We start from the raw sequence: 16,076 nt of genomic DNA on the forward strand, positions 1-16,076 counted from the left end.
TTTATCACCAGCCAGTGAGTTCTACCAAAGATCGTACACTGAAGTGTACGATCTTTGGTTCTACAGTCACATCACACGCAAATCACATCATTACACATACGGTATTAACACTCATTCACGTACAGGAAAGTCCTTAAGTCTCCTCCAAAAATCCATCGAAAATCCCAAATTCCACCGTCAAAAGTGCAGAATCGGAACTTTTCCAAGCGCGCGCGAATTAAGTCCAGTTTTAAGAGTATTGTCTACGCGACGGGTCGCGGAAAAAGCGCTAAAAATCGAGAAATACGCCGTTTTCTTGCGGGATATTTTGATTATAGCAAGCCGAGAGTGTGATGATATCAAAGGTCGTAAGAGTGTACGATCTTTGATGGTATCCACAAAAGCAAAAAAGAAAAACAAAATTTACGTACCCACTAGGCAATTACCCCTATGATTAGTGTCTACGGGAATTATTCAATGCAAGGGTTGAATGCAAATGTCTACTGCACCAGTATTCGGCCACCAACGAGCGCCGCAACGTCCCCGGTGCAATTTTGCACCAACAGTGTAGAGCGCGATGCATTTTCAGCGGCCTTGCACACGCATTGACATTGAGCACGCATATCGTGCAGTGTGACTGCGACCGAGCAAAATGCTCCTCCAACGAAAAAAACAATCAATGTTAATTTGAAAAATCATCAAATATCAAAGGTCGTATGAGTGTACGATCTTTGATGGTATCCACAAAAAGCAAAAAAGAAAAACAAAATTTACGTACCCCCTAGGCAATTACCCCTACGATTAGTGTCTACGGGAATTATTCAATGCAAGGGTTGAATGCAAATGTCTACTGCACCAGTATTCGGCCACCAACGAGCGCCGCAACGTCCCCGGTGCAATTTTGCACCAACAGTGTAGAGCGCGATGCATTTTCAGCGGCCTTGCACACGCATTGACATTGAGCACGCATATCGTGCAGTGTGACTGCGACCGAGCAAAATGCTCCTCCAACGAAAAAAACAATCAATGTTAATTTGAAAAATCATCAAAATACGGGCCAGTTTGTGATGACGGAGAACGAACTTTCATAAATCTAGAAGGACATAGTCCCTCAAATAGGCCTAAACGTAAATTTCGGAATTCTTACGAACATTTGAGCAGCGAAGTCGGATCGTTGGGGAGTTTATGTGTTCGTATGGTAGCGGAAAATCGCAAAGTGAGAAACGGGAAATTTTCGGAATGGTCACTATACCATGGGGTCAAAACTTCAAGGTCACACAGAATTTGCAAGGGTCAACCGATTATCACCAAAATCTAATCGATTCTTTCCTGTCATTATCCAAACATTCCCTGAACATTTCGTGCAAATCCGTTTACCCGTTCTCTTGTTATCTTGTACACAAACAAACAAACAAACAAACAAACAAACAAACATACGGAACCCTTCACATAACCCCCTGCCGATTTTCATCGGCGTGGGTAATGAGTAAGGAAGTCTTGTGAACAGGTGCACAATGAAATAGTTTTCATTGGGGACGTTAGCCATTGCATCTTAACGTGGACAACTCTTATTCAATTATCTTTCAAAGGCCGGATGGTATAGTATTGGTGGGAATGAATGTTGCGCTTGTAACTTTTTGCAATGAAAGATACCAGGGAAACCGCTTGTGTATTAATGTTAGAGAGCATACCATTCTAAGAAGAATTAATTTGATGAAAATCGGGTTTGAAATGGCAGAGATATCTGAAAGCAGTCTGAAATACAGCGATCCTGATAAAAAAAGTGGGCCCCACCTTTTATTAGTTATCGTTTGTTTTGGATATCCCAATCCTTTCAAAACCAGTTTTCATCAAATAAACGTTGAATTCCTATTAGGATTACATGCTCTCCCATATTTTCTTCAGAGGTCTTTCATTTTATCTCACCAAACAGCCAAAAGATGACAAACCTGAAACCAAAACTATACCATCCCTTTAACGAATTTATAGATATCTCGTATCAGGATATTTCTAATGAGAGAACCAAACCTGTCCGATTGAAATTCATAATGAAAAAAAAAGCTTAGTATAGGGAAGTTTCTTTAATCCAAAGTTAGTTCAATGAATGCTACTACATTTTTGTCACACTCACAGGGCGTTGGCTCTCGATAACCATTCTGAACGATGTCGGTCTTTGATGTCGATGAGATCCTATGCGACGAAGAAGGGCCATGGGAAACCGTGACCAAGAACAAGAAGGCAAAAGAAAAGAAACCAGCACAGCCGGATGTTCACGCTACGGGTCGAAATAATTTTGGATCCGCACAAGCAAAGAAAGCGAGAGGAATTGCGCCCCCATCGGCGAGAAAGGGCAACAAAAACCAAGCTGGGAAAACACCTGCGCCAGAAACCGACTGGCGGGCGGCGAAGAGAAAAGCCGCCCTGGAGGCGGAGCAACGCACACTGCTCAAACGCGTGCAAATCGAGAAGAGACAAAGCAGTCACGGCGTGGGAAGAGCAAGTTCGGCGGTACGTAACCAGCCAGGAGCTCGGGTTTGCAAGGGAGGGGGCGCCACGAAGAGAGAGGCGGCGTGCAAGAATAAAAGCAAGTGTGAAGGCGGATTCCATGTAGCTACTAGTTACGACGTCGCTTTTCCTGACTTGCCTGGAGCTGAAGGGAAGCAAAAGGGGCTAGCTTTCGACGGAGAACACTTTATTGAAAGGTATGTTGGAGGACCTTTCTGTGACGTATACGAAGGCTACGAGGTGCCACCCGATATGCCCGATGGTATGGGCTTTATGGACCCATTCGAAGACATCAAGTGGATGGATGAAGCAGGCATGAATTTTGAGCGTATCCCCGGCCAATTCTACCCCGATCATGAAGCGCCGTATACGATGGAATTCGAGACCGGCAACTTATATGGTGCAGACGATTTGAATTTCTCCAATCCAGACGGGAGTTTCGCTGAATTTGGTGACAATCAAAAGCCTACCAATGCCCAGCATCAACATGATCAGGTTTCTGTGATGTCTAACGCATCATTAATTGACGACGCAGCATCATCAGATAATGATCGGACTGCGGGAAAGAAACGGCGCCGAAAAGTGCGAACACGTAGGAACAGATTGAGAGAGACCACTACCACAGATGAGGAGGATGACCAAATCGTGGAGCCGACTGGCAATTACCATCTTGACGTCAAGTCTACAGACTTCCAAGAAAATGGAACCAGAAAAGCTCATGTGCCGCCCTCTATCGATGAAGGAGGGTCTGCATTAGTGACAGATGGATCACAACAAGCACAAGGTGACAGAGAATGGAGGGATATACACCGTGTTAGCGAGATTGTGGCGGCCCAGACGTGTCTCGGAAACAAGAAGGGACAGAGTGGCATTGGAGGTAACGATGAAAGGATTGGCTCCGTCCGTTGCAAACAGTTTTCCCGAAATGGTGTTAAAGATGACCACCCTGAGAACGTTGCTCCCCAGTCACATGGAGAGATTTATACAGGATTGTCGAAGAACAATCTGAATACCCACGAAGCAGCACTTCCGGAAAAGCGAGACGCTATAATTCAACCATCCTCCGGAGTTCCGAATTCGGAGAACGAAAACAACAACTGTCAGAAAACGATCGACACAGGAATGCCGAATGATACCGCCAAGACAAGTAAAGGCTCTAAAGAAGCAGGCAGTGGCTTTTCAAATGATGTTTGTCCGGTTGATACTGACAGCACCAGTGTGATGCAAAGTCAACTTAAATCAATTGAAGCGGACTGCGTATTAGGTACCGCAGGCAACGGATTCCACCATCCTGAAAAGGACGACGTTCTAGATGCTGCCGCACCCGAGAAAGGAAGTCAGCGAAACGAAATAATGCAGACTACTGCTGCAGACACCTCAGTGATAAAGCCACCATCAATTGTTAATCAGGATGTCGATGGACACGTATTACAGGAAGGCCGTACTATAATTCTTGGTCAAGAAGATGAGACAATAGTGAAAGAACACAGTGCAACATTGAACGAGGTTGTGGGAGAATCAGTCTGTGGCGAACTCGACGTAGCAACGCAGTGTGACAACAATGGAGACGCCAAGATATGTGACGATACGAAAAAGGAAACCAAGAAGAAAAGGAAAAGGAAGAAAAAGAATACCAAAGTCGAGAAGACCAAGCCTATCACGATTGGGGATATGGTCAATTACGTCATGGCTAAACTGAAGGCCGTCTATGCTGGGTAAGTTAAGGTAAAGGAAGCTCGTTCTGAGACCTACAGTGGTCTGCGTTGTTTGCTGATCAATGCTGGTGTTAGTTATAAAGCCGTTTCAATGCATTTTTTAATCGTTACCCACTTTCTTGTGGCTGTATTTTGTAAATGATATAACAAGGTTGTTATTCTCTTCGCCATTATTTTAAGTCCTTCGTAAAAAAAAAGAAGAAATCCTTGCATGCATCTGCATTTCCGCCGAGAAATGGAAACAGTTTAATCATGGTTTTATGAACACTAAACTCTTATGTTATTATACAGGCATTACACTTTGGTTTCTTTGAGAAGTCAAAATAAGTCTGATTTTTTTTTTGAGACTTTATGATGCCTCGTTGAATATCTGCTTCTGCCTAACAATTACACGTGCATTTACTCTTTTATGTTTCAGCAATGACATGACCGCCAGCGGCCAGGTGACAGCGATAGAAGATTCCCCGCTACCTGACCAACTGGCCGGTCACGTGATGCAGCTTAAGAGCCTTGCTGTCAACTACGCACCCTACGTCCATGCGAATGAAGGGGTACGAGACAGCGAAGGAGAATCATCGCACGACGAGTGCCTGGACTCCGAATGTTCAGTTGAAGAGCGGGGCGATATGGTAGGCGTCTACAATGAGGGGAAACGGTCTGAGAGTGATCTGTCCGAAGAGGAGCTCATACGGCGGTATCGCGCCAAGCTTCAAAGCTACGGGAAATTGAACCACCTCCTTGAAGTCTTAACCAGTGAACATACAGGGTTGACCAGCGTAGGCTGGCCTGCACAAGCCCTATCGACGGTAGATGATATCTACCCAGACTCATGCTCAAGTTCACTCAGCGCCTCTACGGCCACAATGACTGGCGACGCCGTGATCGAAAGCGACATTGAAAGCGAAAAGTCGGCCTCTCAAGCAATAACCGGATGCGGGAAAGATAGTGACGTGGTCGTCGAAAACACAGACGGCAAGAAATACGGAAGTGCAGAATGCTCTGGAAACTTGCTGCAGCATGCCGCAGAGTCTACTGCAACGACTCCGGAAGATGATATTAAATGTGAAGAAACCGAAGTGTCAGGACTGGACAGGATTGTAAAGTCGAATTCGCTTTACAATGCTAAAGCGTCTGCAATTGATTCCCATGAGGAGATGCCGAAATTAACGTATCAGGAGGAAGGGCGTTACCATGGAGACGCAGTCTGTTCGGTAATGAAACTGCTCGAGGAATACCACGAATATGTGATCTCCGAGACACACCGTCGCGTCCAGATGCATTCAGACAGGCATGCACTGAGAGATTATCTGCGGTCTCGTCTTGCCGACATCCAGCGAGATCTGGAGGGCGATGTCCTAGGGGCGACGCGAGGAGAATGGAAGTGGGGAGGCGAGGAGCACTCTTCGCCGTCTTCACGGGGAGGCGAGATCCTTCACAGCGTTACGTCCGTAGGGAGAGGAGCGGCTCGTCCCCCGACTGCGGCAATGATTGACGCAGACCTCCTTGGCAGAGGTTGGCTTGATAGGGGACTGTTGGACTGTATCGAAAATCCCAATGGGGATTCATCCACTACACCGGGAAAGAACAAGGTGGACAGATCGAGGAAATTCAAAGGTCTATCATACTGGTGGCTGGCTGGAGGTCTAGAGCTTTAATATAATTATGCGATATCACTGTTGGTAGAGCATAGCTGAGATTGCATGGATAAAGATTGTACTTATCGTGAGCTAGGAGCCTTTCAAATTAATGATGTTTATGCGATGACGACCTCTCTCTCTTCCTGCTTCTCCCTACTTTCCGACCGTCTGTTTGTCGCTGTTTTCGCATATTCTTTCTCTACAGCCATTGATATTAGTAGGGCCCATATAATTATGAAGTTTGTTACCATGGTAAGAGGGACCATAAAAAATGGCCTCAAACATCTTACTGACCGTATATTATCTGAAATACATTTACGAGTTTCCCCTCTTAGTGATTTAAACATCCAATCATCGGTATACAGTCGACTCTTGTTATAACGAAGTTACTCGGGGCCGGCAATCTCCTTTTGTTATCAGATCGAATTTTCGTTGAAACCGAGCAAATGAACAGTAAAACATTATACAGCTGACAATGTTGGGGCCTGTATTTTTTTACTTCGTTGCACCCGGAATTGTGTTATAACTATAATGGGAGTGTCCTGTATCTCGCCTTGATGAAAAGGTGTTATCGCAGTTGAAATGGCCACATTAACTATTTGTGATGGCCTATTTGATATCGATCGACCTTTGCTAAATAGGTAAAATTGTATGTTAGCGCTGCAACACTTCACTCTTGTCCTAAGACTGTTCATGTTGGTTAAGTACGTGGCTCACTTGAAAACGGCAAAGAATGCTCTAATAACAGGATCCACACTTGGTTTTTAGTACTTATATAGAGTATTCACTTCTTTCCCTCTTTTTGCGTGCCCTTCAAAATATCATTCTTTCCTAGGTCCCCGACATATGCAGTGTTGGTTCCTTTTGGTGTATCAGATTGTTCTCTATGAGTACATTGACCTTTAAGCGGTAGGTTTCTCAGCCATATACTTTCACGTCTCCTGAAATCCAGCTTCTATTCATGCTATTACATAATCATATTATTTATGTAATAATTACTTGATAATAATAAAAAATGTAATTAATTGATAATAATCTCTACTCAAGAAAATTTTTCTATATTGTGTAAAGCTTCGTGAATGAGGACTAAATTTTCAAATGAAGCAACTAAAATTAGCATACATTATTTTGTATTGTCCATGGGCCTGTTGCATATAAATTACAATTATGGTAACTTTGCCGTCCAATGGTAAGTACCATGGCAACAACACTCAACAACCAATCAAAGTCAAGAATTCCACGGAAGTTACCACTGGCTGGCAAAGTTACCATAATTGTAACTTTTATGCAACGGGCCCCATATCTGTAGAGAACTCGTTGCCAGTTGCCGTTCGAAAACAAAATTGTAGAGGCCTAGTTACAGCATTAGTATAGCAGTAGTACTTATAGTAATATTAGAAGTAATAGTAGTGACAGTAATGACTATCATTCATTTTTAATGAAGTTTAAAAGCTAAGAACCTAGTACAGTAATCATTTTGCGCTGCATGAGCTGTTAATAAGCTGTAACAATAGTGAAGAATGTGTTTCAAGTTGTTTTTTTCCAGATGATGTTGTCAGTGTGGGTTTCCTCGTTTCTATTCGAGTGATTTTGTTCGTTCGTGGCTAACAAGCAAAGGCCATGTAGTCTGGGCAATCCGCTTCCCTTATGTCTTGTTGTTATTGCATTGTGTAAAGCTTACTTTGTCATGTTTGTGGGTATGATGAGTTATTTCTGGCATGTAAACCTATAGGCCTACTTTTCCTTCTTCTTTTTTTTGGGTTCATTTTGGTTCAAGGCAGCAACGACGGCAGCGAGGTGAAGTGGAAGCTATAAAAAAGCAACATAATTCTGCTTCAAGAGATGCATCGCTTCCCTACTCTTAGATAATTACGTGATTTTTTTAAAACCAAAACACACAGTCAAAAGTCCCTAGCAGGAAAAGGGCCGAGCCAATAATAATAATATGCACCACTGTGCTGTCCCTTGCTATAATCTTTATGATATCGAGGTGTCTTCTTGTTCTTCGTGAGAAGTCACTTCGTTGTGTTTAAAAGTTTGGATTTGACTTTGTGCCTCAGTTAGACATGATGCTCACTAATCACTCAAACTGTTGGCTGCCCCATTACGCCAATAGAAATGGAAACATTTGTCAAGTGTCCTTTTGACTGTCTTTTAATGGCATACGGTTTGTTTCTCTTTCTTCTTTGTCTCATAAAGGGTAAATTTGATCTCAAAGGCAAAACGCATATTGTCTTGTATAGTCATATTCATTGTACAATTGTACATGTGATGGTGTGTCTGGGCTCCGTCCCCCTTTCCTTGGTACGATAAACCAAGAGAGGGCGCAAATTTTCTGATTGCCGTAATCGTGAGACTGCGCGCCCAACGAAACTCGGGTATCACAGTTCTCGGCGTACTAGTATCGCAATCCTCGAGTGTCACGCCCTCATACGGCTTGTCGCCTATACTGAATCAAGGCTACGAGTAAAAAAGTGTCCAGAATCTAGACTAGTGATGGCGTGATATGGGTCTCATGTAAGTTTTATCAGTATTGTTTGCAAACAACAGCAACAAAAACAGCACCCCCCCCCCCCCCAAAAAAAAAAAAAAAAAAAAAAAAAACGGAAAAAAAATGGCCTCCTCCCTCAATCACACTTCCCCAAACCAGCATACATAGACCATGGACCTAATACACGCATGGACGAGTAACGAATGTCTTTCTTTGATCCCATCATCACCGCCGCCACCTGATAGGGATAGTACAGTATTGGTGGAGATGAAAATTGGACTTTTAACTTTTTGCGAGATACCAAGAAAACCTTTATGAAATAGTACAGAGCATACCATTTTAAGAGGAATTCAAAGTTTATTTTAAGAAAATCGGGTTTGGAATGACTGAAACATCTAAAAACATAGTAAAACAAAGCAACCGTCATAAAGTGTGGGTCCCACACTTTATTAGAATCGCTCTGTTTTGGATATCTCAGCCATTTCAAAACCAATTTTCATCAAATAAAAGTTGAATTCCTCATGGAACGACATGCTCTTTCACATTTCATAAGAGGTTTCTCATTATCTCACCAAAAAATGTTAGAAACCTGAAATTAGGTCTCAACCAGAACAATAGGATCCCTTTTATGAGTACTTTCAGGTGCTTGGGTAATAACGATCGTGCGATCGTGCATCGTCCCTGACAAAATAACCATTTCCCTCATTGCAGTCTTATTTTGCTGAGGTGCCTTTCCAGACTCAACTGCATTTGAATAAATACCGATGAAAGGGAGCAGCAAACCCGAAGTGGACACTTGTGGACAAGCATGTAGAATAACATGGCTTAATGATGGGACATACATGTCATCTACGGTTACTGTCCATGTTTACTCTGGAAGAATGTGCGAAAAATATGAACATTAGATTACAAATTACATCTAACCTGCCAAAGTAACTGCTTTCTCATGTAAAGTACGCGCATTTCGCAAATGAAATTGTCAATTTCCCAATGTACACTACAACTGCACATGCACTTTTCCTGACTTAAGAGAAGTACTATCTTCTGCACATGTACTTTTTAGAGTTCTCAAAGCGTCGTCTTGATTTTATCCAGGCTGGCTGTCGGCGGTGATGATAAGATCAAAGCAGGAAAGCATGTTTAAAATGCTTTTGTGCTACTTTTGACAGAAATAGGTGTATGAATTAATTAACGAGCGATGAACGTCCATGTATAGTAGGTCCATGCATAGACACACAGAGCAGAGTAGACACGCATGCACTCGACACCCATCCCACTCAGATATAACGAAGTTTAGGTACACACACACATAGTCCTCCATCCCACCTATCTGCATCATATTGGCTTGGAATGTTGATTGCTAGGACGACTACCCGCACAATTTGCCACAGCATTATTAAACACACGCACACAGCAAGATACAGTATACCCGCATACTTCAGATTGTTACCTCGAATTCATTCTCAAGGTAGGAATAACACATGTAGTATGACACGTACTCTCCACAGATATCAAGAGTGCAAGCCACTCAGTAGGTGCTTATCAGGGCAATTACCCCCGGTGGACAATAACCCCCCCCCCCCCCCCCAAATACTAGTAGGTGCATGTCGAGAAGTGGAGATGATGGCGCTATGACAAAAAAAAAAAAAACATGCCATACAGTGTTTTATGTAAAGCCATAAATATCAAATATTTATACACTCAGCATAGACTTGAAACTCCAAGCATAGAAAGACTGAATTTCAAAACAAAAAAGTGGAATTGTTTACTTTCTCACAACCATCATATACCTTAATCTTATCAGACTACAAAACAAGATGCACATTACACAAGTGATGAGTTTGGAAATTTATCAACACATGTACCATGACTGTGACTGTTTTGATCACTTAGAAATTACATAATCTTCTCTATATATCTCAATCCAAAAACGACCCAAGTCCACTTCAGGAAATCTAGACAGAAATAGAGATCATTAAATAATGTCTTAATGTTTTTATTTTTTCAGTTAATTTTTAAACAAATTTAAGTGTAAAAAATTCATTAGACCAATTATTTATCTTGGCATGACTTCGTAATGAGTCTCCAAAGACGATAGCCAAATTTGGACTTAAGTCGTTTTTACATTCAGATATCTATATCAAGAGCTTGCTTCCAAAAGGCGCTAAATCCACTAAAAATGATGGATTTAGCGCCTTTTGGAAGCAACCTCTCCATATACAGTGTATAGGTATATTATATATAAAAATTACGAAGTAAGGTGGTAATGCATTTCAGTCCAACAGTGCTACAGTATTTATTCAGACCAAATTTTCGACGAATACAATTGTGAATTGTCATTGTCGACCCTGAGAAAGACGAATGTATTCGTCGAAAATTTGGTCTGAATAAATAGCACTGTTGGACTGAAATGCATTACCTCCTTACTTCGTCATCTTTTCTGTACTCGTACCAACACGTGGACTACAATATACATTTATACATATACATATAGATATACAAACACTTTAACCAGATCAGTGACTTTTAGATAGTAATACATTATGCAAAAAAAGTATTCTTGAGGCCCTGTTGGATATACCCTGCGATTATCATTACGTTAAAGCGAGAGAATTATTTGGATCGCTTTTATGCTCTAACTGCTCCGTGTAGCAATAAGCCAATAAAACTAAAAATGCAATTACGTAACTTGCGCTACTTGGCTACAACGAATGTAATCGGGTATAGAATACGTAGGCATATTTTTCTTTTCTAAAAACTGTGTTTATCTGCATGGTAGCCGAGTTTTTGTCCGGTTTCCGTGGTATGTTTTCGGAAAGTGAGGCGACAAATTGTACAGATCACTGGAAAATATGATTTTGAAAAAATAGTTTACCTAGTTTACAAGAATCTTGAATAAAGTACCAAAATCAAATGACTCTATCGAACATTTCTAGTAGTGAAACACAAAAACAAAGTGATATCATAACCCTTCAAACAGGCAATAAGCCAATGTTGCTGATACATCTAAGAAAGCAGCCACCAAAGGCAGCTTTATGCCAATAAAATAAATGATTAATCAATAAAAACTTGCGAGTAAATATAAGCGGAACTCAAACGCATGTGTGTCTTTGCGAGGCCATATTCGTGATGATGTAATACATACCAGTGATAGTGCTCACCTCTAACGGTAAAAAAAAAAGAAAAAAGAAAAAAAAATCAACACGATGCGTACTGATTCTGTCGATAATTCCCTTTACTGCACTCCGCATCAATCAGTATACAGGGAAAATTTGGGTTAGATTCTGCTTCATATGTTCGACTTGATTTGAATATCTTAAATCAAAGCAAAGACACACAAAACCAGATAAACGTTACTTAGAATCTGATATGAGCATTGGTATTTTTTTTTTAAATTTTGGAATGTTTGAATATTCAATGCACTATCCTAAAAAGGAATATTGGTAACCTGCAAATGCGCATTTATGTAGATATAATATATATGAATATATCATATACAGAAATCACACACTGTATGTACCATGCACATAGTACAAAAATTGATTATGTATGTGATCATATATCAAGGCTCGACACCAATTTTTTTTTTTTCTTTGGCGACATGCTAGGGCTATCAAAATCAGCAAATTTCATGTTTTTTGGGCCCCCCCCCCCCAAAAAAAAAAGAAAATGACATTAGTAATTAATAATAGATCAAAATACAATCACCAGGATATATAATCAGGTGAAATTTGGCAAGTATGAGAAAGTGCTTTAAATATCACGTAATGTGACTAAGAAGTGAAAAAACCCAAACAAACACGCATTAGAACTGAGTTATATACTTAGACAGAACATCAAAGGTATTATTCAGTTTCGAGGCGCAATCACGATTTTTTTTTCATAAAATCAAATACACCTGTGCTCGTGAAACTATTGAATCAAACATATCTGTATACATATCGGTCTACTCCAGTTTTTTTAAATATAATTTATATTCTTTTATTCTGCTGTTATCTCCTGATTCAAGTCCCTAACGGACTTTCGTGTAGAGCCTCGTTATCATTTCTTTATCAAACTGAAATCAAATAGAAAGAATTATATCCTTCGCATCGAGTTATTTAACAGTTTTGAAACTCTGTGATGACTTCTCTCAAACGCAGTGCTTGAAGAAAAATTATATTGTGAAATCATTAACAAAAACAGTAATATATCTACTATAAACGACTGGGCCAATTGTAAGTTTATGGCATCATCGCTTTATCTGATTTCCATTTGCGGGGGTAACGATGTCATTGGAAACATTGTTATGTAATTTACTCTCATAATCTAGTTTGTTCTTGCATTCCTCATTTGACTTTGATAAACTCTTAAATAATTGTCATTCTGGATACAGAGAGGACATTCGCCCTGAATTTCGTCTCAGTGATGCATTACTATGGTTCTACAGTTGCCTGTTCCAAATATCCCACAATTGATTCATTTGCTGAAAGGAAAGATGAAAAACGCTGACGTATTCTCGGATTATGTCGACGGCGTTTTCCGATTCTGCAAAAGTTGTCTCATTTACCATGCGGAACCAAACCGAGCAGAACTGTTCCGAATGCCTCAATCTAATTCCAAGTTTTTCCAAGCACATGCCGACGTACACATCGGACCAAGGAAAGAGCTTTATCTCCCTCGACACGTGAAATACTTTCTCGACAACGTCAGTAGAAAGAATATAGGCATGACCGTTGAAATAAGGTGGGTACATTTCTTTAGGATATACATGTCTCGGCGTGTAGAACTTTTGCATGTTCCCCGTAGTTCTTCGGACAGGTTTTGCCCAGTGCACTGTTCCGTACGAGAAGTTTGACCGGCGTGCGTTTCCTATGATGGTGAGTACGCGAGGGACGTTGATGAGGACGTCGTCATCCACTTTCATCGTGAATTTGGCTCTCCGACAGGAGGTCGTGACCCACTTCATCCCCATCATCGTCTTCCGCGTCATATTGAGGTAGTTGTCGACGAAGGATTCCTGCACGATGTCGTCGAAGGCCAGCGATTCGAAGTGAACGTCGTCCTGCAGTTGGCGATCGCTGACCGCCGCCAGCAAAAACACGATCCTCATCACTGATCTTCCATTGTGAGAAGGCCAAGCGCTTGCGCTGCCGAATGTCTTGCGGATATACGCCCGCTTCTCACTATTTTTCGGGGCAGAGTTCACCATGATCAGCAGAAGAATGTCCGATTCCGGCTCCAAATCCTTGCATTTGAACACGGGATTGTGTAGATACGAGAACTCGTGCAAATCGATCCTGGAGTCCCACAGTTCGACGGCTCTTTGGATATTGCTCAGCGACATCAGATGGAGCCACGTTGATTTCCGATAAGCAATGGAGGCGTTCCCGCCCAAATCGTACCTCTCTACCCCCGTCGGCTCCGTCAATCCGAAAAGCATAACGTGTAACGCAACAATCGAAAGCAGCGTAAATGCTGTGAGCAACATTACCTTCTGAACCAAAGAATAGAGGCCCATTTTGCTCAGGCAGGATCAGAACTACACGGTGAAGATGTTTAATATACGCGACACATTCTTTGTAGCAAATGAAATATCATTCAGTACATGGCTGTTGTTAACCTCGTCAGCCGTTCAGAGTTTTAATCCCCGTCTAGGTTTACAATAATGGTACCAATCTAGCAGACTTAGGTTTCGCCGACGTCTAATCGTCGTGTTGCTGCAGGAAAATATCACTGGTAAGCACTAGTCAAATACATCTCCTTTTGATCAACATGGAAACGACAAAGTTCGCCTTCAGAGACTTGGAGGTCGGGGAACACTTTCTTACTACTCACTATTCGGATGGCACAGAATTGATTAGCAATTGTCGCTCACGAGATCGTTGTTGGTTGCAATCAAGTCGCGTATCTGATCTTCCGCAGAATCTCCTCACCTTCATGCGAATCTTCGAGTTTCTATAGATTAAATTGCTTTGTGACCGGTCCAGTGCGTGTCACAACAAAGCTAAAATACCAAGCGAAAAAATAAATGAATAAATGCAAGATTTACAGTACGTCCTTCACGATTTTTGTTTTCACACTCGACAGATCTTGAAAGAAGGTATTTGTCATTTCGCTGACAATTCCTATTTGCTTCGCTTCTCTTCTGGCACAACACGCCGGTTTGGTTGTATCATAGGCACCTAGAAAATAACATCCACATGTGTTATGCTCTTTCAGACCAGCGCTAGGCTCTTCAGCAGTCGTGTTGTGTCATACGGTGAGTCAGAATAAAACATGAATCAGGCAAAGATGTCAGCTTCAATATCTCGCACGCACAGTCAAAGTCGACGAATAAACAAACAGTACTCTCGTCTGTAATGAGCAGGTACTAAATAAGTGTACGTCTTTCCACAGGATAGCTTTCAAAATGGCCGAAAGACTCAACGTTGGATTCCTGTATCCCGGTTTTCAAACTTGAAGCAGGCGCGTGAAACATCGATGGATGCTGGTATATACATGTACGACTGAACAGAACAGTATTTTATGAGTGATGCTAAACTTTATCTCCGCTATGTCTGGATTAGCTATGAAGGATACTAACGGGTATTTAACCACCAGCAAAATATTCAAGAGCAAGAGCTCTGAATTCTCTGTACTATGTCAATGTGTGACACGTTATTGGTATTAAATGAGTCTCCCTTTAAGCCACCCGAGTTTGTGTGCTCGAGTACAATGCCCCAATAGCACAACTCCCCTGGCTGTGTTCATATCTATATTAAAATTAATGGATATATTCATTTGGACATTTCGGGAATCATGGGAATAATGATATGCAAATAAAAAAGTTCGTGTCAGATACTTAAAAAAAAACCCCAAACAAATTTAATTTGATAATTGATTTCCCTCGAAAATTTGATTTGATTTCCTTTAAATAATTCGAAATAATGCTAATACCGAATATGGCAATATATGCCTATTGTATTGTCTACACGAATTAAATGGAAGTTGTATACAATAGCTGATTATCTAGAATGAGAAAAATGAAAGGAGAAAAAGAGAAAATGAATGACCAAAACATGAATAGCTTTGTATATGCATTTTTTTTTTGCATTAAAATGCAGAAACCATCTATTACCCGGTTCCTACCCTGTCCCATCCCTAAAATACACACCCCACACACCTCACACACACGTCAGTACACAAAAAACAAACCCACAATCCCTTACACACAATGCGCACCAGGCACATATTTTTAAAATAATATTCTTTATTGAATTTCATCCAGTTTCACATACACACACAAGCACAAACACACACACACTTATCCTATACCTAACATACACGAGTGTTATCACGGTTCAATGACATTTGATCCTGCGACAGTAACTGTTGCTCCAATGAAATATCTGCACGGTAAGCCAAACATAAATTTTACCCACATAGCCCTAACTTTAATCCCAATCCTCAGCCTCTGCTCACGGCAAACTGAACCTAGAACCCTATCACAACCCTAGCCCTTACCCTATGTCCAGGGAGGAAATAAGACCAGAACAAATTGTCGCAGGCGCAAATGTCATGTCACCATTATTACATAATCCCATACCTCTCATTCTTCACATCTCACTATACTTTCCATGACACATTTCACATCAAACTCCTGATTTGCATCGAAATCTTTCTTAAAAAAAAAATCGGATTATGACAGTTGCTGTAGTTCACATAAATTCGATGCCCATCCACTCCTCACGCTTTCACTCTATAACACACACACCCTCATACACACTG

The 16,076-nt window shown here is 41.3% G+C and overlaps 1 protein-coding gene across 1 annotated transcript; it reads right to left on the bottom strand.

Annotated features, from left to right (window-relative positions):
- Positions 1 to 12,750: 12,750 nt before the first annotated feature.
- On the bottom strand, positions 12,751 to 13,749 carry LOC139713214 (beta-1,3-galactosyltransferase 1-like). Its single transcript, XM_071624961.1, has one exon. It carries the CDS (start codon positions 13,747 to 13,749, stop codon positions 12,751 to 12,753), a length of 999 nt encoding a protein of 332 aa, XP_071481062.1.
- Positions 13,750 to 16,076: the final 2,327 nt, after the last annotated feature.

The sequence above is a fragment of the Diadema antillarum genome, unplaced genomic scaffold (genome assembly GCF_040938485.1).
Source record: "Diadema antillarum isolate AM-2024a unplaced genomic scaffold, OU_Dant_1.0 seq00001926_RagTag, whole genome shotgun sequence".
NCBI classification, from domain to species: Eukaryota; Metazoa; Echinodermata; class Echinoidea; order Diadematoida; family Diadematidae; genus Diadema; species Diadema antillarum.